The sequence below is a fragment of the Capricornis sumatraensis genome, chromosome 11, assembly GCF_032405125.1.
Source record: "Capricornis sumatraensis isolate serow.1 chromosome 11, serow.2, whole genome shotgun sequence".
Classification (NCBI taxonomy): domain Eukaryota; kingdom Metazoa; phylum Chordata; class Mammalia; order Artiodactyla; family Bovidae; genus Capricornis; species Capricornis sumatraensis.
The window spans coordinates 56,414,528-56,439,250 of record NC_091079.1 but is presented as its reverse complement, the minus strand read 5'-3'; the positions used below and the strand labels follow the sequence as shown (position 1 = coordinate 56,439,250).

The 24,723-nt window shown below is 39.9% G+C and overlaps 1 protein-coding gene across 2 annotated transcripts in view; it reads right to left on the bottom strand.

The window, feature by feature from the left end:
- Nucleotides 1-662: 662 nt before the first annotated feature.
- LY96 (lymphocyte antigen 96) overlaps nt 663-24,723 on the bottom strand; it is a 31,527-nt gene continuing 7,466 nt past the window's right edge. The window contains exons 2-5 of one of the 2 annotated variants that reach the window (XM_068983964.1): nt 17,596-17,685; nt 12,688-12,816; nt 2,009-2,061; nt 663-1,086 (exon numbers count right to left, since the gene is read on the bottom strand). In XM_068983964.1, coding sequence (XP_068840065.1) covers nt 988-1,086; nt 2,009-2,061; nt 12,688-12,816; nt 17,596-17,685 — 371 coding nt within the window. In that variant the 3' untranslated portion in view covers nt 663-987. The remainder of the gene's footprint in view (nt 1,087-2,008; nt 2,062-12,687; nt 12,817-17,595; nt 17,686-24,723) is intronic. The other variant, XM_068983965.1, reaches the window with a different exon arrangement.

Below are 24,723 nucleotides of genomic sequence, written 5' to 3'. Positions count from 1 at the left end.
TATCAAAAGTGTAATAGGTGAGCTGCACGCTACCTGATGAGAATTCCCTGAGAAAGCAGCATTTGAGCCAATGAAGATCCACCTCTATTACTGATAAGGGATAAGGGTCAGGTAGAGTAGATGCATGTAACGGAAGCAGAGGGAACTGTGTGGGTGAAGGCTCTGGAGTAGGAGGGAGTATGGCACATTCTGGAACACAGAGAGCAAGGGAAGGGTGGTGGGGAAAGGGGCTGGGGAGGGAAAAGGTGGGTAGGGACTAGCAGACCCTCCAAAAGATTCCAGCTTTATCCCAAATGGGATCAAAAGCCTTAGGAGGGGCTTGTTTTTGTTTTCTTCCAGGTGCACCATGAGCTGTATTTTGAAAGTATTATTGAAAGTGCCTCTGTGAAGGATAACTTACCTGAGATACCTGACCAGGTGTAGGGTGGTTAGTCAGGAGGCAGCAGAGGAGTCCAGGCAACCAATGCTGGCAACAACAATGCATCTGTTCCAAACAATGCTTTGTTCCAAAGCAGATGCAGAAAATTGAGAGAAGACGAGCAACTGGAGAGATTACATTTATTACCTGTGTGCTACAGGCTGAATTGTGAATTCTCATCATTCACATGCTGAAGCCCTAACCCCAGTACCTCTGAAGGTGACTAGATTTGGAGACAATTAAGGTAAAATGATGTCACTCAGATAGGCCCTAAACCAGTGGCTGGTGTCCTTATAAGAGATTAGGGTTACATGCCCAGAGGGAAGATGACGTGAGGACATAGGGAGACAAAGGCCATCTACAAGCCAAGGAGAGAGGCCTCAAAAGGAACCCAATCGGCTGACAATTGGATCTCAGATTTCCAGCCTCCAGAACAAAATAAATCTTGTTTAGGCCACCTGGTCTGTGGTATTTGCTATGGCAGACCTAGAAAACAAATACATAGTGTAAAAAATATTTTAAGTGAAGAATAAAACTTTTGAAAAATAAAAGCAAATACTTGATTTATTCTAATTGAAATCAGGGTAATGTATGATAGTAAAGTTCAAGCAAAAGAGCTTTTCTTCAGTGTTCCCCTCGATGGCTTCTGTAATACAGTTGTATTGTCCCTGAAATGAAATACAAGTAATATAAAATGTTAGATGCTTCTATCTTGTAAGACTTTTATAAGAATTTTGTCTTACTAGCAGAAAGCTACTTAATACTTTCTCAGTTTTCTAGACTAGCCTACAAAATTTTCAAACATTAGAAATATTGATAATTTGAAACAAAATATGTATCATTAATGTTTATTTTAAAATAGTTAACCAAAAGTGAAATGTACAAAGTTTCATTGCACTTCTAATGCAAATATCTAAAATTGCCCATCATTATTACTCATGGAGGCAGTTACTGAGTTACACACAATGGTCACAACAATGCTTCCACCCAAAGATTTTCATCATATTAACAATGAGCATTTGCATTACTTTTAGCAACATATGTCGGAATTTAAAAGGAGTTTTCTTAGGCTTTCCTTGTGGCACGGTGGTAAAGAATCCACCTGCCAGTGCAGGAGACATGGGTTTGATCCTTGGTCCAGGAAGATCCCACATGCCATGGAACAATTAAACCCGTGTGCCACAACTCCCAAGCCCACAGGTGTCAACTACTGAAACCTGCTTTAGGGCCCATATTCCACAACAAGAGAAGCCACCAAAATGAGAAGCCTACACACTATGACTAGACAGTAGCCCCCGCTCTTTGCAGCTAGAGAAAAGCCTGTACAGCAACAAAGACCCAGCATAGCCAAAATTAAACAAATAAAATTAGTTTTTAATAAAAGGGTTTCCTTTGGTGTAAGTTTTCTATTTTTCCATATTCTACAGAAAGAATAAAGAGCAAAATATACAAAATCAAAAAAAGTTAAAAAATCTTGACCATCTTAATCTTGAATCAATATTTTTAGAAGTTATGGATTGCTTTTTTCAAATTCTTAACACATCTGTTACAACAAAAGATTAAAGAAGTACAAAACAACTTGAACAATACCTTAGAAAATCGTATTCCCCTGAAGGAGAATTGTATTGTTGTGTTCACAGTCTCTGCAACCAAAATACAAAAAGTTATTGGCCAATATTAGGTAATTTTGGTTTTTTGCAGTATGACATGCATGCAGGAGATGTAAGAGACACAGGTTCAATCCTTAGGTCAGGAAGATCCCCTGGAGGAGAGCATGGCAACCCACTCCAATATTCTCGCCTGGAGAATCCCATGGACAGAACAGCCTGGTGGGCTGCAGTCCATAAGGTTGCAAAGAGTCGGACATGACTGAAGCTACTTAGCACACACACACAGTATGATATGTACCTTTTATAATTTTACTACTGGCAAAAGTAATCCAAGCAAAATTGTAGAGAAATAACGAATCTTATCCCCTGTCTATGATTCCCCTGTGGCTTCCTCTGCCACCCTGAGCCCCTCTCAGTATCAGCCTGTACTCATTCCCTAGTGGACACAAACTTGTAAGGCCCACTGGTCTCAATAATGAATGAATGAATGATGAACAAGTTAGTGCTAATATGCTTCATCCCACGTTACATGTGTGCATGTTTATTGTTGCTGCTTCTCAGCAGGAAATGATAAAGAAAAATCTTCCTAAAGGTGGAGGAGAGTTTTGGGAGACAGCCAGGATATCAAAGCTCCTTTCAACCCCACTGCTGAGAAGCCCAGGAAAGCAGTCACTGTTGAAATGCATAGTCATGGGCCTGGCCCCACAGAAGCTGTGGGAAACAGAAATTCGGGGAAAACCACTGATCCAGTCAGAAACAACAAAGGAGTGAACTTAAAGAGCAGGGATAGAAAGAAAAATGCTTTGAATCTCTAACAAAAGCAATAGTGACCAAAAATCTTTTTAAATTTTTTATTTATTTGTTTTTATCTTTGGCTGTGCTGGGTCTTCATTCCTGCACAGGCTTTTCTCAAGTCGCAGTAAGCGAGGGCTACTCTCCAGCTGTGGTGCATGGGCTTCTCATTTCAGTGGTTTCTCTTATTGTAGAGCATGGGCCCTAGAGCATGCAGGCTTCGGTAATTCACACACACAGGCTTACTAGCTGTGGCACATGGGTTCTAGAACATAGGCTCAATAGTTGTGGTGCACAGGTTTAGTTGCTCTGAAGCATGTGGTATCTTCTGGGACCAACAACTGAACCTGTATCTCCTGCATTGGCAGGCAGATTCTTTACCACTGAGCCATCAGGAAAGCCCCAAAAATCTTTTTTAAAGTAATAAAAATAGCCAAATGCAAACTATAATGATTACTGTTCTCTGAGTTGGCTAAAGACAATCCTTAATAGCAAATGACTGAATAATGTCTGCATCTATACCTCCTTTTTCCCAAATAAGGGTTTATTTATTTGCTTCTGGGAGTATTCTTATTAGGAGTGCTCATACATTGAGAAAATTGGCTCTTGAATTCAGTAAAGTGACCATATCTTAACAATCTTAGGATCTTTCATTTAAGATTAATCAAATTCAAATTTAATAGTTCAACAAATATTTATTGAAAGCCTACTCTGCACCAGGGACTAGGGAGACAAGGTTTGTAAATACCATCCTTCCCCTCAAAGAGTGAAAGTCTCCTGGAACACAGACATGCAAATAAACCAGTACAAATTCACTGTGCAATGAAAAGATGCAGTAAGGATGAAGGCAGGATAGTTTTTTATTAAGAGTGATACTTCTGGGGCCTGACCTGCTTGAATTTTAATCCCAGCTCCTCTACTTATTCAGTATATGACCTTGGGCAAGTCACTTAACTTGTCTGTGCCTCAGCGAAATGACAATGGATAATAATGTCTATTTCATAAGATTACTATGAGGGTGTCGAGTGAAAAAAATGCACAGCCTATAGTTGAGAACTATATTTTATACGGTAGACACACTGAGGACTTAAGCCCAGAACACAGCCTCTCAGATAGCTCAGAGGGACTGCTCCAAAGAGATAAGGGAGGAGCCAGAATACATAGGAATTCTTGCAAAAAAAAAAAAAAGCTGAGGTAGTTGGAACATCAAAAGATTCCTATCAAAGAAAATCTAGATGTTCCTATTAAAGAACATCTCAGGTTCATGAATTTAGCACTTTTCTATGTATGGGAAGATGCTCATCGAATCTTTCCTTTGATAAGTACCTCAGATATGCCCTAGATCTGAGGGCCAGTGTCTTGTTTTCTCCATCCTCAATCCCCTCACAGTCTACTTTAGAGGGAAGGGGTGGGAGCAGCTGCAGTGGCTGATGGCTTAATGGCCACAATATCCTCTGTTTACTGATACAGCAGGTGACATTCTTTGTAGACCAAGAGCTATAGAAGTTAATACATGTAAGTGTTCAGAACAATGTCTCATTAAATATTATTAACATTCAAACATTATCTATTATAATATTAAATGTTACTCCTTTCTATAACCCCCATCTTGTGAATAATAATGATGATGTTATTAATATTATCAATGATGTTATTAATATTCTCATTGGTGTTAATGTTATTATGACAATTGAACTCACATAAAAGATGGGAAGATAACTAGGGGGTATGTTCCAGGTGGTTGGAAAAAGAGGAGCAAAGGCAGGAAGGTGACAATCAATATTCTGATAGTTTACAGGTGTGCCTGAAAGGGGCTCAGTGTCATTAGAGCAAAGAAGCAGCAAGAGTGCGAAGAAGTAGAACTGAAGAAGTTAGCACGAACTGACTCAGACTCCACGGGAAGAGAATGGTGGTGATGGGGAAACAACCAAGGGTGTGAATTAGTCAGATTTTGTTTATAGAGAGTTAAGTCACATGACTGTGCAGTAGCTGGATTTAAGGGGGCACTGAAAGTCAGGGAGACCAGTCAGAGCCCAGGAGGCAGTGATAACGGTGAAGAGACAGGAGGTAAAGACCCCTCATGACCTCCACCCCAGGTAACCTCCCTCATCACGCTCTACCTAGTTATCCTGCTGCTTTCCTTGAGAGCACGTACTATAAAGTGAACCTTATTTCATTTTCATCTTTATCTTCTTTCATGACTTAGTGACCATCTTATTTCCTCCACTGCTCTACAAACTCCATGAGGACAGGGGCTGTGCTTTGGTCACTTCTGAATTTCCAGCTCTTGGTACTACCTGGTCCCTGCATACTTGGCTCTAAGGCCAGTTACATAATTTGCAAGGCTAAGCACAAACTGAAAATAGGGACCCAGGGACTTCCCTGATGGTCTAGGGGCTAAGACTCCACTCCCAGTGTAGAGGGCCCAGGTTTGATTTGATCCCTGATCAGGCAACTAGATTCTACAGGCCACAACAGACCCAGCACAGCCAAATAACCAACTAAACATATTTTTAAAAAAGAAGGAAAATGGGAGGGGGCACTTATTTAGAAAGCTGGGGAAACATCCATTAAAGATACTAAAATATAAAGTTTTCCCCCTCTTTCACAGTCTGTCTTTCTCCCTCTAAATTTGCCATGATAGTTTTTTTTAATCTTTTTTTCTTTCAGTTTTACTGAAAGAGATGTAATTGACACAGCACAGAAGTATGGTGTAGAGCATAACAACTTAACTTACACATGGCACTAAATAATTACCACAGTAATTCATCACCTCATAAAACCAAAAATAGTCTTTTTTCCCTTGTGATAAGAGCTTTCAGGATCTACTCTCTTTGCAACTTACAAAGAAACCACACATCAGTGCTAACTACAGTTACTGCCATAGTTTTAATTTGCTATTTAATCTATTCAAAATAAAACAAAATTTTAAATTATTAGCATGAATTTTACCATTCCTCTTTGTATTGTATAATGTCAATTGTAAACACAAATATCAGAGCATTTAACTCCAAGGCAGGATCACTGAAGTTTCACAATTTGTATTTCATGGCTCATCCCCAGAAAGTGCCTGAAGCTGGTCAGAAGAAACTGTTACAAGCCAAACTCAGAAAATTCAGAAGGAGGTTGAGAAGATCCTCCAGGCATAGAAGAATCTGAGGCAATATGTTCCCTGCACCAGTCACAAGGTGAGTGTAGAAGTTCGCAGGCACCCAGGGGCTGCTCCATAATGATGGGAGATGGCGTGAGAGTAGGGGAAACCTGTGCAAACTGTGGGCCTGACAACTAGTTGACAGGATCCCACTGCTGCTGCCAGATGCCTCATACTCCAGAGGAGGGCTGCTGCTGCTGCTGCTAAGTCAGTCCAGTCATGCCGACCCTGTGCGACCCCATAGACGGCAACCCACCAGGCTCCCCCGTCCCTGGGATTCTCCAGGCAAGAACACTGGAGTGGGTTGCCATTTCCTTTTCCAATGCATGAAAGTGAAAAGTGAAAGTGAGGTTGCTCAGTCGTATCTGACTTTTTGCGACCCCATGGACTGCAGCCTACCAGGCTCCTCTGTCCATGGGATTTTCCAGGCAAGAGTACTGGAGTGGGATGCCATTGCCTTCTCCTCCAGAGGAGGGCAGGGAAGCCAAATCAGGCATCTTTCTCTACCACAGGTCTGCAGACCCACACATGACCCTCAAAGGCTTTGCAACCTCCATAAAATACCTCCATAAGTTACCTGCTGTAGGGGAGACCGTCTGGTCCTCATCTAGTCACCCACTAAACAGTGCCATGGTGAGGCCAGTCCAGGTGGGATGGTCACTGCATACCTCATCCCAGACACTGCAGGACACCGTGCCTGACCCTGACCCTCCCAGCTCCAGGCCTCCACCAGGGGTAGAGGGTAACAGGTGCCACCAGATGGGACAAGATGGGGGATGCCAGGAAGGGACCAGGGTGCTAACAGGGCAGTGAACAGCAGGAAACCAAGAACCTGTCCGGGGTAGGTGGGCACATATACCACTGTCCCATCACACTTTGTATACAAAACACACACTCAAAGACAAAATGGCTAAGAATCTCAAGACTGCGATCCCAGAATAGTAAAGCCCAAATGTGAAGACCTCCCGAGTATACGGCCCTGGTTGTGAAGTGAACACTGTCAACTTTGTAAGAGAGAGTGCTGGATGGGACTACAGTTTGAGGAAGAAATCAAGAGTAGCTCCCAAGGGACTTTTCTGATGGTTAAGACCCCGTGCTTCCACTGCAGGGGGCATGGGTCTGATCCCTGGTCAGGGAACTAAGAATTTGCATGCTGCATGGTGCAGCCAAAAAAAAAAGTAACTGCCAAATTTCTATTTGGGAAATTTGCCTGAATGTCTACCAGGTCAGGTGAGAAGAAGGAGCTCTAACCTCTTCTGTGGGGCAGCCCTCTTTTTCAACTGTTTTTCTTTCCAAGAAAGACATATCTCCCATTCTCCTCTTATAAGGAGGTAATGTGAAGGCTCTTGAAGAAGCCAAGACAGAAACAAGGCAGGGTCAGCGAAAAGGAAGACAGAACCTCAGCTTAGATTCTTCTCTGCTCTTCCCAAAAGGTACCCACCTAGCTCTCTGGTGGTCCAGTCCCGGTTTCCTATGCAGCACATAGGACCCAAGCCTCAGATGGTGTTATGGGTTGCAAAGTGTCCCCCCAACAGATATTCAAGTCTAAACCCCCAGTACCTTAAACACAGACTTATTTGGAAATAGGATTTTTGCCGATGGTCAAGTTAAGATGAGGTAATTAAGGTGGGTCCTAATTGAATATAACTGTGTCTTTATACGGAGAAGGCAATGGCAGCCCACTCCATTACTCTTGCCTGGAAAATCCCATGGCTGGAGGATCCTGGTAGGCTGCAGTCCATGGGGTCGCAAAAAGTCAGATACGACTGAGCGACTTCACTTTCACTTTTCACTTTCATGCATTGGAGAAGGAAATGGCAACCCACTCCAGTGTTCTTGCCTGGAGAATCCCAGGGACGGGGGAGCCTGGTGGGCTGCCGTCTCTGGGGTCGCACAGAGTAGGACACGCCTGAAGTGACTTAGCAGCAGCAGCAGCAGTGTCCTTATAAAAAGGGGTAATTTGGACATGCAGACCAACATGTATAGAAGGAAGCCCACACAAGGAGATATAGGAGAAAGATGGTCATCTACAAGGCAAGAATCTCCTCGGGCCCCCTCAGCTAGGAGGGAGGCCGGGAGCAGATACTTCCTAACCAAGAGGCTTCAGGGGAAGCACAATCCTGCCAACACCTTGGTCTGTGACTTCTAGCTTCCAGAGCTGTTAGACCATAATCTGTTGTTCTAAGCCATCCAATTCTTGGTACTTTGTTATAGAAACCCTAGCGAAATCCTGAAAACAGGGCTAATAGACATTAAATTTAAAATGCCTTTGAAATATTCATTTATTTATTTAAAAATGTGTTTTTTAAAGAAATAAAGATGTGTGTGTGTGTGTATTTATGTGTAAGAAGTGGAAAGATTATGTGTAATTTTTATCTCCAGTTCAGTTCAGTTCAGTCATTCAATCGTGTCTGACTCTTCGCGACCCCATGAACCGCAGCACACCAAGCCTCCCTGGCCATCACCAGCTCGCGGAGTCCACACGAACCCACGTCCATTGAGTCAGTGATGCCATCCAACCATCTCATCCTCTGTCATCCCCTTCTCTCCTGCCCTCAATCTTTCCCAGCATCAGGGTATTTTCAAATGAGTCAGCTCTTTGCATCAGGTGGCCAAAGTGTTGGAGTTTCAGCTTTAACATCAGTCCTTCCAATGAACACCCAGGACTGATCTCCTTTAGGATGGACTGGCTGGAACTCCTCTCAGTCCAAGGGACTCTCAAGAGTCTTCTCCAACACCACAGTTCAAAAGCATCAATTCTTCGGCGCTCAACTTTCTTCACAGTCCAGCTCTCACATCCATACATGACCACTGGAAAAATCATAGCCTTGACTAGACGGACCTTTGTTGGCAAAGTAATGTCTCTGCTTTTCAATATGCTGTCTAGGCTGGTCATAACTTTCCTTCCAAGGAGTAAGCGTCTTTTAATTTCATGGCTGCAATCACTGTTTGCAGTGATTTTGGAGCCCAGAAAAATAAAGTCAGCCACTGTTTCCACTCTTTCCCCATCTATTTGCCATGAAGTGATGGGACCAGATGCCATGATCTTAGTTTTCTGAATGTTGAGCTTTAAGCCAACCTTTTCACTCTCCTCTTTCACTTTCATCAAGAGGCTTTTTAGCTCCTCTTCGCTTTCTGCCATAAGGGTGGTATCATCTGCATATCTGAGGTTATTGATATTTCTCCCAGCAATCTTGATTCCAGCCTGTGCTTCCTCCAGCCCAGTGTCTTTTTGATGTACTCTGCATATAAGTTAAATAAGCAGGGTGACAATATACAGACTTGATGTACTTCTTTTCCTATTTGGAACCAGTCTGTCATTCCATGTCCAGTTCTGACTGTTGCTTCCTGACCTGCATACAGATTTCTCAAGAGGCAGGTCAGGTGGTCTGGTATTCCCATCTCTTCAAGAATTTTCCACAGTTTATTCACTTGCCCATATTCTTTAAGTATCACATCCTAAAAATGTATGACCTTTGTAACAACAACAAGTCATTGAGTATGTTCCTTACGTATTTGATTTGCGAAATTTCAAAGGTCTGCTGATAGCATCAATGCTTCTTAAATCAGAATGTCCTGATCTCTAGGCCCATGTACTTAGCTGCCAAGTGAGTTTCTTTATCTGAATGTTCCCAAATTGCCTTGAGCCCAACATGCCAAACCAGAACCCACTATCTCTCTCTTTAAAAATCTGTCCCTTCCTTTTATACACATCATTTCCAATCATGGCGCGTCTATCCATCCAATCAACACCCTGGGGTAGTTCTTGGTTTATTTGATGTTTACCTGCCACATCAAATCAGTCAGCAGTCCCACCACTCCTGTCTTCCAAAATACTCTCTTTCGTCTCCTTCTCTTTACTCCCAGGGCCTCCCTCATGGTCCCTGACACAGCCTCCCGGCTGCATTTCCTTCCATCCAAGTTTCTTATCTCAGCCAAAACCCACCTCCTTCTGAGACAGGTTGGGACCCGGGAACCATTGCTATAGTATCTACACCTGGACAAATGTCTCCTCTAGCAACAAAACAGAAAGAAACTATAAGGGACTAAAAATAATTCCAAGCATGCGCAGTTGGGGCAAATTATGCACAATAGGATACAAAAAGGCCAAAAAACCCAACTGCCATTTCTGAAGAGCCAGGAGCAAAAACAGGATGTTGGGAGCAAAAACAGGGTATTGCACTTTTGTCCCCTGCACTCAGCACCACCAAAGGAGTAGGCAAACTACCTAAGTAACTTCTCTGTCCTATCCCGGTGTGTTAGGTGCTCAGTCATGTCCATCTCTTTGCTACCCAATGGACTGTAGCACCCCCCCTCCCCCCAACCAGGCTCCTCTTGTCCATGGAATTCTCCAAGCAAGAATACTGGAGTGGGTAACCATTTCTTTCTCCAGGGTATCTTCCTACTCTCAGTCCATATAAGGAACCAGCTGGCCCCTCCTCAGAGAGTAAGCAAAGGAATTTGTTACTTATTTTCACTTCCCCTGGCTGCAGGGGCCTCAGTGAAGATTTGCCGAATTTCCTGCCTAGCCTCTTATCGTGGGTAACAGTCCCACAGGGACACTAGTTATCTGCAAAAATGGAAACCTTGTTGGGTCACCCCTTCCCACTAACAACAAGATTCAGGCTGGTATTTAACCCATGATTTACACTACCCTGGCCCCTTTTCTAGGCTCATCTCCAATTTCCCACAAATACATTCTGCTCGAGCTACAAAAAAGCTACTCTCCAGGGACTTCCCTGGTGGTCCAATGGCTAAGACTCCAATTCAGGGGCCCTGGGTTTGATCCCTGGTCAGGGAAGTTGATCCCACATGCCACAACTAAGACCCAGTGCAGCCAAATAATTAAATAAAAACTTTTTTGAAAAAGCTACTCTCCAAATAAACTATATTCTTTCCTGGCTAGACAAGTTTGCGTATGCTGTTTCTTCTCAGGGAATGTCCTTTTTCCTTACTCTCTTGGGTTCTTAGATTTAAGACTCTAATAAAATAGTCTCTGAAGCCTCATGAGTTCTCCTGTCTCAGTAAGTTGATAACCATGCAACTAAAATGAAGAGCATATAATCTATTAGCATTTATGACATTTCATTGTAACATTTGTTACCATGACTATCTTTCCCAGAACAAGGTGACCTGAAGAAAGAGAACCTACGGATGGACTTTGAATCACCACAACTGAAATCATGATTTGCTCAGATTAAGTTCAGCAGATGTTTGTGGAAGGAAGGGAGGAGAAGTGGGAAGAAGCAGGCAGTCTGGGTTGAGTCTGATACATCTTCAATCATAAAAAAGTGAGACTTTGAAAATTCGTATAAATGTCAACATAATCCCAGAGATTAAGTAATTGTAAAACTGTTGTATGAGAGAAAAGGACACTTTTTAAACAGTAATCTGCCAAGAGAATATCTTTCACTTTTTTGTTGTCAGTGTTGCTTTTTTGGTGTTTTTTGGGGGGTGGGTGGGGGGTGGGTTTTGGCCATGTCAGGCAGCTTGTGGAAACTTGGTTCCTTGACCAGGGATCAAATGCACACTACCTGAAGTAGAAGTGCAGAGCGCTGACCACAGAACCACCAGAGAATTCCCAGGGATTTCTTTCAAAGAGGAAGAAAGTATGGTCCAGTGGAAGAGCAGTTCTTAGAGGCTACTCCATTACCAGATCTCCAAAAGACCAAGGGCACATTGCTGAACCACTGCAGACATTGGTTTCCTCCCTTATAAAAATGACAGGACTATAAAGTCAGGAACAAAAATGCACACTTAATCACCATAATTCTTGAATTCTCACACTGAGCACGCTACTAAAAATTTTTTTAAACACAGATTCTCTAATTTTATCCTTAAAGCCACATAAAATTGGTTTCCTTGTCCCCATTTCTCAGAGGAGGAAAGTGAGGTTGAGAGAAGTTAAATAACACCCAAGGCCACTTTGCTGGTCATCGGAAAAGCTGGGACACTGGCTCAGGTCTTTACAACTCTGAACCCAGACTCATAACAATGCCAGTTTCACAATCTGTATGTGGGTTGGGGGTGGCAGACAAGTTAGAGATGAGGAGAGATGGTTAAGCTATCTTAAAGCTTTATTTGTGTAGCAAGAGATTGATTCACTTAAAAACATTTTGTTTGGGGAAGGGGGCATGCTGCTGTGTTGTGGGATCTTAGTTCCCTAACCTGGGGTAGACTTTTCTAATTGTTTATGCTTTCCAATTTTTAGTAATGTGAAAATATAATATATAGAATTTTTTAACTGTTTAAAATACTACCTTAAAAATTATTATGGAAAAATTCATAGGTTTGCAATAAGTGATCTTTAAGGCCCTAAACTTTGAAATTTTATGATTCTGTGAATAACTCCAGGTGAAAAAGAGGGAGAAAAGACATTGAAGGAATCAATGTAACTGCATAGAAAAAGCTACTGTGTTTTTATGAAAAATAATAAATGCAATGTTTAGAAAACAAGAGCCATAACAAAGGGTTAACATACAATGTTTAGCTAAACAAGGTAAAAATTTCAATATCTCTTCAAACACACCCAAATAAGTGTCATCTTAATAATAATCCAATAACATAATTGTAAAATGTTGTTTAGAAAAACATTGGGTGGAAATGAAGAATTATTATTAGAAAAGGAACTTCACATTTTTAAAGTTTTTAATTTTCACAGCACTCTCATAAGACATTATATTCTATTCTGATAGTAATGTGAATTGAATGCTTACCTCCCTTCAGAGCTCTGCAAAAGGAAAAATCATCATCATATCCTCGGCAAACAACTTCTTTGCGCAATGGGAAATTCATGTGCTTAGTAGATAGATAGATATTGAAATATAAGCTCCTTATATCTCTTCCTTAAAGAGAAAAAAATTCATTAGCCCTTCAAATAAGGTATTTTTTAATAAATGTTTAATAACCAACATTGACTGTATACTTAAAATATGCCTTGTGCTTTTCCTACATTATTTCACTTAATCATCATAACTACTTGTAATATAGATATCATTATCCTGTTTTGTAGATGAGAAAACTGTAGTTCTGAGAGGCCCACTAGTTGATTGTAATCAAATAGAATGTTCCACAGTGAGAATTATCTGTGCTATGCCAAACAATAGAAGAATCTATACTTTTGAGAAAACGATCAAACTGAAAATACAAAATTTCCAATTGTTGTCACAGTTCCACTAGGAGATTCAAAAGAAAGGGAAGGGAGAGGAAATAACAATAATCATAATCAATTCATGCCCACATTTTAGTAGTTTTGATGAACGATTTCTTGGAGGATAAAATTGAACCCATTGATTACAACTTAAATAGATCAACTTTTTATTATTTCCTTAAGAATCTCCTTATTAACAATGAACATGGAAAATTCCAGGAAGAAATGCATTTGGCTCATCTCTTCTAAGTTATTCAGTTGGCCCAACTGGACAAGATGTACAATCTCTTTTATAATGAAAACAAGTATCGTAACCACTCCTTTGTGGAAAATATTTTCCTAATAAGGTCGCCATGACTCATTGCAGTCGTAGTAAAAAAAAAAAAAAAATTCTATCTTTACCTTGAACTTGACTATGCTTAACAGAACTGTCACCTCCTTTCTCAAAACACTGTTCTTCCTTTGGTGTTGGTGCTGCCATTGACTCATTTTTCTTAGGGTTCTAACTTCAGTGCTTCTTAATTTCACACTGCACACTCTCCCCAGCTTTAAATACCACAAAGGGTAATAACTTCTAAATCATTGTGTTTGGTTTCAACTTTTCTTTTGAGCACCTGTCCTCTGTCCTCATTCAGTATCTCTACTCAAATGTCACTTATTACCACCCCCAATAGATCTCAAATTGATTTCCTCATCTTCATTACCAAATCAGCACTAGAATTCTTAATCCTGGTAAATTCTCCTGGCCTCCCTGGCAAATTCTACTGGCCTCCTTTCATCCCCATTAATTAATTAATTAATTATTGCTCAGTCATGTCCGACTCTTTGCGACCCCATGGACTGTAGCCTATCAGGCTCCTCTGTCAATGGGATTTTCCAGGCAAGAGCGCTGGAGTGGATTGCCATTTCCTTCTCCAGGGGATCTTCCCAACCCAGGACCACTATCTTAATGCAGGTCCTCATTACTCTGAGCCTACAGTACCAGCAAACTTCCTTATTTGTCTCCATTTCTCTACTTTCAGGGTTAAATGTAGAGAAGGAGAACATCATACAGTCTGTTTCAAATAGTGGCCCTCATGGTCCACTCAATGGACTTGGACCTGAACCTCTCTCAAAGCAGGAATGTGTATGGAAGTTGAAGACCTGTTTTCATGGGGGATGTCTTGAGAAAAAGGCACATGGTAGCACGGCATCCAATGATGATGCAGAACAAAGAACCTTCTTCCATTTCTGTGTGGAACACACTGATTCTAGGCTTCAGTCGTTCCAAAAAAGAGTTACTTTGACATCTCAGTACTTTACATCTTGAGAAGCGTCTTACCCTTAGACATCACTGTAGTCATGTTAGAGTTCACTGTGGTCATTGTGAACAATGGTTGAAGTGAAGTATCACTTGCGTGCCTCAGCAGGTCAGGGATATCAATATGGATATTGGAGTGGGAGACTGGGACATGGTGGCTCTTGGGGCTTCGGTAAAGAGGACTGTTTTTGAGCTCACCTATGACAACTTTGGGAACTTCTGGAAATAACTTTGAGGAAGGTGTATGATCCAGCTGTATTTGTCAATTAGTTAATAGTGGCACACAATTCTATTAGCAAGGCTATGAAATCTTAAAATAAATGATTTCCATTCCTAACCTATTTTTGGTTCAAGATTACGGTTATAGATCTTACTGAATTTAAGCAGAGATAGGGCCACAAAAATATGGTTGATTTCTATTAATACGGCCCACAATTTCACACAGATGTTCTAGTATATTCTAGGGAAACCCGGGTCATAAAAGGAAAGCATTATAAAAAATATGACCAAAAATACTTTAATTACTGAATTAATATAATGTCACATAAATGTCATATCTACTAAATGATTAAAGTATTTGTGGTGGCCTTGGAGGTGTACTGCTCAAAACTCCCTTCCAAAGAATCTATGAGGAGGAGGGCAGCAGGCAGAGAGCCTCCAGCTACCGCACTTTCATTCAGAGACCAGATGCTCACAGTCTGCTCCTGTAACGACGGTAACACTAGAACCAGTCCACTCCTGCCTGTCATGGGGCACGTGTGACACACAGAAGGCTCCCCACTTACCTTGCTGAGGGTGTCTCAGAGATTCATTTTAATCTGATGATCATCTTACCAAATTCTCCTTTCTTCTCTTTCATTTCAAAACTATTAGGCCAATCCAGTACCTCAATCTGAATCTTCTCCTTGCCTGCTCTGGCTTCCTCTTTCCTTTACTGTTCATAAGAATTTCCCTCCCCAACCCCGACACCCTGCAAAAAATCCCTTGTATGTCTAATTCTTTCTTGGTATCTGAGTTTCAGAGAACCCTAAGTAAAACTGTGTTGTATTATTATTACTTGGATCTGGAAGGTCTGTTTCCTGTGTCTAAGGGCAATGGGCTTACTTGAAAATGAGGTCATTCATTATGTAAATAATCACTTCTGCAAACACACACAAATACCACAAAGGCCAGAAAACAAAACCTGAGAAAAAGAGAAAGAAATTGTAGGGCTTTCATTGGGCAAAAATTTAGATTATGTTAGGGGATTAAGGGATACATGCTACTATGTGTAAAATAAGCAACAAGGATATACCATACAGCACAGGGAAATATAGCCATTACTTTGTAATAACTTTAAATGAATTATAATCTATAAAAGTACTGAAACACTATGTTGTACACCTGAAATTACTATAATATTGTAAATCAACTACACTTCAGTAAAAAAATAAGTTTAGATTATTGCTTTCACCCTTGGCTAAGAAAGTAGAGCAAACGGTTCATTATTCTTTCCTCTGTGCTACCACTAAGCCTTACTGCTATCATTTCATTTATGGTAATATATTATCTACAGCTCTGTCTCTCCTATTGCACTGAGAGATTCTTGAAGGTCAAGAGAATGTGTTATTTATCAATGAATTTACAGTACATACCATAATATTTGAAATAAACTACACAATTACTCAGTATTTTCAAATGAATAATGCAGAAACAAAGTGTCAGGATACAGGTTAAATGATCAGATGCAGGAAAATTAAAACATAAGTTTATTGTCTATCATTTCTGGATTCTCAACTACCCTTTTTCCTATAAGCTGGAGAACTAAACTCAGGAATAAATGTTTCTTAAGCGTATTTACATAAAAGCACTTTTTTAAAGTATAAACTCCAAATATAAGCTAGGATGTAAATGATAATGGTGATGACGAAAAACAATAATGACAATGACGATGATTACAACTGAAGTTTCCTGGGATCTTTACAGGCCACAACTGCCTGGTAGGAAAGGATGAAAGTTGGTTTGGGGGGATTTTTTGGCTATGCTGTGTCTTCACTGCTGCATGTGGTCTTCCTCTAGTTGTGGCAAGCAGGGGCTTCTCATTGCAGTGGCTTCTCTTGTGGCAGAGTATGGGCCCTAGAGGCATACGGGTTCACAAGCTCTAGAGCACAGAGTCAGTAGTTGTGGTGCACAGACTTAGTTTCACGGTGGCTTGTGGGATCTTGCCTGACCAACCAGAGATCACACCCGTGTCTCCTGCATTGGCAGGCATATTCTTAACCTCTGGACCACCAGAGAAGTCCCAGGAAGAAAGTTTTGTGTATTTTCATGGAGCCTTTGATCCAGCCCAATGCTATCACCATCATCCAATTAACTTTTACTAAGATGATAGCAAATAAAATCATAAAGAGGAAAAAGAAGAAATAACACAAAACGAAGCAAAAAGCATTGCTTCTTTTCATATCATCATCATCACCATATTTTTTTTTTTAAGTTCACGTTTAGGGAAAAAAGAAGTCCTGGATTGCTCATATACAAATCTTTGACTCATGAAAACCCAACTTTACTTATCAGCTGAATAGCTAATAACTGACAAAGGATATAGGTAGTAGATGGTTAGAAGTTTCAAATTGTTTCCATTTTTATCATGCCATTATATATAATCCCTCCGCATGAGTGTGAGCAAGCCTAGTGACTTGATTCTAAAAAATAGAAAATAGCAAAGATAATAGGGTGGCCGTTTCATCATTGGGCTGTATAAGACTGTGACTTCTATCTTGTTAGCTAACTGTCCCCCTTGTTAATTTCAAGGACACAAGAAGCTATGTTGCAAAGGCCCAGAGAGCAAGGAACTGAAAGCTGGCCAACAGCCAGACAGAAACTGAACACTGTCAACAACCACCTGAGCTTAGAAGTGGGTTCTTTCCTAGTTGAGCCTTCAGAAGAAACCCTGGCCATCGTGACTGCAGCCTTGGGGGAGACCTTCTAAAGCTGACACAGCTAAGCCATGGCCAGACTACCGACACACAAAGACTGTGAGATAAAGAATATGTATTGTTTTAAGCCATTACGATTATGATAATTTGTTACATAGCAATAGAAAACTAATACACATACATTTAGAACTTCATCATTTATCACTGATATTTATGGAGCCCTTTTAATTGATCTACAAGAACAAAATTTTGGACTTACTTGGAATGTAGTAGAGATAGAGTATTCCACGGCTTCCCTTCAATGTTATACAGGGCTCAGAACGTATTGAAATAGGAAATTTCAAGTTATCTAAATGAAATAAAGAAAATGTCAATAAAATTAAAATAATTTAAGTCATTTATAATAAGTATTCTGAATATCAGTGTCCCCCCCCCAAAACTACCTTTTCCATTAAAATTTTATAATGAGCAAAATTGAGAGTAGTTAAAAATATCTTCCTCCCCAGAAGAGTGAAGTCAGCCAGGTGGCAGATAAAGTCTTCCTTCCCCCTACAAACACAACAATACAGCAACAATTTATAGACAATTTCCCTTTGTGAGAAATCGGAAACCAACCAACAGTTTCCTGCATCCCAGAGAATGTAAAACCAGACTCACCAAGTCAGTAGTGAGGTTCAAGACATCTCTCACCAGAGACACTGCTCCTGGCTTAGCATAATGAGGAAGAGATACCCTACCCCTCAACTTCACTCAGAAGGGAATAGATGGTTTATGCATTTAGAGCCCCAAGTTTTCCAAGGAGATCCCCAGAGGACTAAATAAAGAAAGTCTGAATAGTCTTAGAACTAGGAAGGAGACTGAATCAGCAACTGCAAATTTCCTGAAGAAAAGTCCAGGGCCAGATGTCTCCACAGGAGAATTCTACCAAACATTTAGGTCAGAATTAACACCAATTCTCAAACTGTCCCCCTAAAAATGAAGGAGAGGGCACACTTCCAAACTCATTTTATAAGGCTAGCATTGTAAAGCCAGACAAAGACACCACAAGAAAAGAAAATTATAAACCAATATCCCTGATGAATTTACATGCAAAAATCCTCACAAAATACTAGCAAGTTGAATTCAATAGCACATTAAGAGGATCACACACCATGACTAAAAGGCATTTTTACCTGGGATGCAAAGGATAGTCCAACATACAAAAATCAATTAAACGATATGCCACATTAATAGATCGAAGAATAAAAACCACATGACCATCTCAATAGACAACAAAATTCAACACCTTTTCGTGATAAAAACTCCCAACAAACTTTAATTAGACGAAATGGCCTCAACATAATGAAGGCTATATATGGAAAGTTCATAGCTAATATCATACCCAACAATGAAAAATCAAGAGTTTTCCTCTAAGATCAGGAACAAGACAGGGATATTCACTCTCAACAGTACTGCAAATCCTAGCCAGATGAATTACATAAGAAAAATAAAAGGCATCCACACCAGAAAGGAAAAAGTAAAATTTTCTGTTTACAGATGGCAAATTTTATATACAGAAAACCCTAAAGACTCCATTAAAAATTGTCAGAACTAATAAAAAAAATTCAGTAAAGTTACAGGATACAATATCAAAATACAAAATATCAGTTGCATTTCTATACACTAATAATGAACTATACAAAAAGGAAATTAGGAAAACAATCCCATTTATACTATCACCAAGATTATAAAATATCTAGGATTAAACTTACTTAAGAAGGTAAAAGACTTGTGTGTTGAAAACTACAAAACACTGATGAAAGAAATTAAACAAGGCACAAACAAATGTTTAAAAAATCTTATGTTCATTGAGCTTCCCTTGTGGCTCAGCTGGTAAAGAATCTGCCTGCAATGCAGAGACCTGGGTTCAGTCCCTGGGTTGGGAAGGTCCCCTGGAGAAGGGAATGACTACCCACTCCAGGATTTTGACCTTGAGAATTCCATGGCAGAGGAGCTGACAGGCTACAGTCCCTGGGGTGGCAAAGAGTCAGTCATGGCTGAGCAACTTTCACTTCACTTCCTTGTTTAGAAGAAGTAATGCTATTAGAATGTCCATTTTATGCAAAGCAATCTACAGAATCAATACATTTCTATCAAAATCTCAATGACATTTTTTTACAGAAATAGAAAAAACAACTCTAAAATTCATATGTATGGCACCATAAGGATGATAAATTTGAGGAACAAATCTGGAAGCATCACATTTTCTGATTTCAAACTATATAGCAAAGCTATAGTAATCAAAATAGTATGAGAGTGTAAAAAATATGGCCATATAGACCAGTGGAACTTATCAGAGAACCCAGAAATAAATCCACATGTATTCTGCAAACAAATCTTTGACAAGGATGCCAAAAATGCACAATATTTAAAGGAAAGTCTCTTCAACAAATGGTGCTGGGAAAACATGCAAAAGAATGAAACTGGACTTTTACCTTATACCACAAACAAGAGCCAGTTCAAAGGAGATTAAAGACTTAAACATAAGATTCAAAACTATAAAAACCCTAGAAGAAAATGGGAAAAACTTCATGACATTGGATTTTACAATGATTTAATGGATATGACACCAAAACAAAGGCTGCAAAAATATAAATAAACAAGTGGGACTATATCAAACCAAAAATCTTCTGTACAGAAAAGGAAACAATAAACAGAGTAAAAAGGCACCCTATGGAGTGGGAGAAAATACTTGCAAACCATATATCTGATAAAATGTGGATCTCCAAAATATATAAGGAATTCCAAAAATTCAATTGTATTGAAACTAACATCTGATTTTAAAATGAGCTAAGGACTTGAATGTACATTTCTTCAAAGAAAATATGCAAATGACCAATAGGTATATGAAAAAATGCTTGTCACTAAGCATCAGGAAAATGCAAATCATGAAACCAGAAAGAGATGTCACCTCGCACCTCTTTTCTTGTTTTGATAGTAGTCAGATTGGCTACTATCAATAAAAGAAAAGAAAGATGTCAAGAGTTGAAAAGGATATGGAGAAACTGGAATGTCTGTACATTGCTTGTAGGAATGCAAAATGATACAACTGCTATAAAAAACAATATGGAGATTCCTCAGAAAAAATTAAAAATACTACTACCATGTGATCCAGCAAACCTACTTCTGAGTCAGTTCAGCTCTGTTCAGTCACTCAGTCGTGTCTGACTCTTTGCGACCCCATGAATCGCAGCACACCAGACCTCCCTGTCCATCACCAACTCCCGGAGTTTACCCGAACTCATGTCCATCGAGTCGGTGATGCCATCCAGCCATCTCATCCTCTGTTGTCCCCATCTCCTCCTGCTCCCAATTCCTCCCAGCATCAGAGTCTTTTCCAATGAGTACTTATCCAAAATAACTGAAATCAGGATCTTGAAGAGACATTAGCATTCCTACATTCATTGTAGCACTATTCACAATATCCAAGGTATGGTAACAACCTAAATGTCCATCGACAGATGTATGCATAAAGAAAATGTGGTATATACATACAATGGGATACTCTTTTTAAAAAAAGGAAATTTTGCAATATGCTACAATATGAACGAACCTTGAGGACATTATGCGAAAGGAAATAAGCCAGTCACATAAGGACAAATACTGCATAATTCCATGTATCTAAAACAGTAAAATTCATAGAATCAGAGAGTGGCTAGTAGTTGCCAGGGTCTGAGGGGAAGGAGAAATGGGGAGTAACTAATCACAGGCATAGAGTTTCAGTCAAGCAAGTGACTAAGCTCTAGAGATCTGCTATACAACTTCATGCCCACAGTCAACAATAATGTACACTCAAAAATTTAAGAGGGTAGATCCCAGGTAAAGTGTTCTTACCACAGTAAAATAAAATTTAAAATTCTGTACAAATACAAAAAAAAAAATTCCCTATAATGTAAATAGATTAGTGTTTTAGTGCCCTTATAGTGAAAGTGAAATCACTCAGTCGTGTCCGACTCTTTGCGACCCCATGGACTGTAGCCTACCAGGCTCCTCCCTCCACGGGATTCTCCAGGCAAGAGTACTGGAGTGGGTTGCCATTTCCTTCTCCAGGGGATCTTCCTGACCCAGGGTCGACGCTTTAACCTCTGAGCCACCTGGGAAGCCCTTATATTTGCCCTTATATTGTTAAGATGTAGTTTGAAGGTAGTGAACTACTTTAAATTGTGTGGAAATGGGTGAACTCCTCAAAATATATTTTCATAAAATTACTTGTTCCATTTTCATACTTTTTAACCTGTTCTTTTCTACATTGCTCTTCTTTTCTCTACTCTCCTTTTTGTATGTTCCACAGGTTAAAAATAGAAAATACACATCAAGTAGAGTTCTAGTAAATGTTAAGTGATTGAATACATGAATGAATGAATGAGTTAATAAACAAATCTTCCTAAATAAGAAATTTCAAGAAGAGCTTATAAAAGCACCGAGGAGGAGAAAGAGACTAAACCAGTTTTATTTAATTTGCCCCTAAATGCAACCCTTAAAAATTAATGTTAACATCTCTCATTCAATGAATTGACTTTCCCTGCAATAAAATTCTCACAGAATGAGCTATATTAACAGTCATTTCACCAAATCATGGATGTTGACAAATACTTGATGAAAGATGCTCATTCCTGGGACAATTATGACCAAAGAAAAACACCCCAAATCTGCCACAACATAGATGAAATTTGAGGGCATTATGCTAAATTAGACAAAGAAAGACAAACACTATATGACTTCACTTTTATGTGGAATCTGAAAAACAAACACAGAAAACACACTAAAACAAACTCAGAAAACAGACTGGTGGTTGCCAGAAGCAGGGGATGGAAGGTGGGAGAAATGAGTGGAAGGGGTCAAAAGGTACAAACTTCAGTAATAAAATAAGTAAGTAATGGGGATATAATGTACAGCATGGTGACTATAGTTAATAATACTATTTTGCATATTTAAAGGTTACTAAGAAAATAGATCTTTTGGGGGCTTGTGGGAGGAACATGCTTGTGGCTTTCAGATTCTTGGTGCCTCAACCAGGGGATGAACCTGGGTCACCACAATGAAAGTGCTGAGTCCTGAACACTGGACTGCCATGGAATTTCAAAAAAAGGGTAGATCTTAAAAGTTTTCAGCATAAGAAAAAAGATTTGGTAACCTATGTGAGGTGTGCGTGCTAAGTCACTTCGGTCATATCCAACTCTTTGCGATCCTATGAATTGTAGCCCACTGGCTCCTCTGTCCAGGGGATTCTCCAGACAAGAATACTGGAGTGGGTTGCCATGCCCTCCTCCAGGGGATCTTCCCAACCCATGTGTCTCTTATGTCTCCTGAATTGGCAGATGGGTTCTTTACCACTAGCACCACCTGGGAAGGCCAACTATGTGAAGTGATGGATGCCAACTAAATTTATCATGGTGTTCATGTCACAGTATATACAGATATCAAATCACATTGTATATGTGAAACTGTTATAATGTTATATATCAATTATATCTCAAGTTTTTAAAAAATGCTCAGAGGTGAGTGAATAAATATTAATTCTCAGTCACTAAGTCATGTCCGATTCTTTTGCGACCCCATGGACTGTAGCCCACCAGGCTCTTCTGTCCATGGGATTTCCCAGGCAAGAATACTGGATGGATTACCATTTCCTTCTCCAGGGGATCTTGCCAGTCCAGGGATCAAACCCACATCTCCTGCTTTGGCAGCCGGGTTCTTTACTGTTGAGCTACCAGAGAAACCCAACTGAATAAATACCGTGCATCTATTTATTGAATTAATGTAAAGTCATTAAACCTCTGGTGACTCAAATGGTAAAAAATCCACCTGCAATACAGAAGACCTGGGTTTGATCCCTGGGTTGGGAAGATCCCCTGGAGAAGGAAATGGCCACCCCCTCCAGTATTCTTGACTGGAGAATTCCACGGACAGAAGAGCCTGGTGGACTACAGTCCATGGGGTCACAAAGAGTCGGACAAGACTAAGTAACTAACACTTTCACTTTTCACTTTCAAAGTCATTTAAATAAATTTTTAGGATATTTAATGATATAGATGTTTGTGGCATACTATCAGGTTTTAAAGCTGCTGGTTACCCAACAATATACCCAATATGATTCCATTTTTACTGTTTTTAACATGTTATTATACACCTAAAAGAATATTTACCAAAATAATAAATTGTTCATAGTGGTTAACTCTTAACTGATTGACTTATGTGCCTTATTGTCTTCTTTTCCACCTAGATTTTTGAAGGTTTGCATAATTAGTATACTTATTCACTTTCTTACCATTGAAAAGGTTGACATGGTATTGAAACATGGGCACTTTCACATGCATTGCCAAGCACAGTGCAATGTGTCTCTTCTTTCTCAGTGATAAGCTTGTAGAAAACCATCAGAGCAAGCCAATCAAGACCCTGGAGTAAAGCTGGGAACAAGTTAAAAGCAGTGAATCACCAGGACCAATTGTCATAAGGGCAATTCTCCACTTTCAGTTAAGGTTCCTAATGTCTGAAGCTGGTCTGATTATGATGAAACCATCAAGTCAATCCAATGAGACAAATGGTCAGAATACCTCTATAGGTGCTCAATATTGAGCCAGCACCACAACAAGGCAGGGTGGAGTATAGAAGTGTAAGCTTAATCTTTACATCAGGAAGCCTAAGATTTTTCTAGAACGACAAGACCACCATACATTTTTAAAAAATTAGATGTAAGACTCAAAAAAAAATCACATAAGTGATTCATTTTATTGCAAAGGTGTGGGAACTAATGTAAAATAGTTTCATTACTTAAAGTCACCAGGTTTATGGTAGAATTCTACATTTGGTTTAATAAATATAGAAAGTAATGACCAGGTCCAGCATAGAATAAGAGCCTCCAGGTTCCCCTGCAAATGTATCAGCATTGTTATTCCATTGTAGCACTTTTCCCGAGCTCTGCCTTAGAACCCTTCTTAACATTCCAGGCAACTGCAGTTAGCACAGGAAATGAAATCAGTGCCACTTTGAGTGTCCGCAGTAAGTACTACTGGAGATCATGAGAGAAAGCATTGGTTGGAGTTGAACTATCACAGCACTTCATTTTACTCCTTTAACAGGATTTCCATTACATAAATATGCAGTTCCTTCTGACAGGCATGCCCTTGTCCTCATCAGTCTGTAAACTCCTTCACATACCTTCAATATGTACTCAAATATCAACAATTCTGTTAAACCTTCCTTAACTTCCTCCACATCTTCCCAGCCCAACAGCCACAAACACACTGTCATTCACAGTACTTGATCATCCTTGAATGGTCATTCAAAATGTTTACTACAGTTATTTGCTCACACATCATTCTTCTTTGTAAAAATAGTGCAAGCCTTG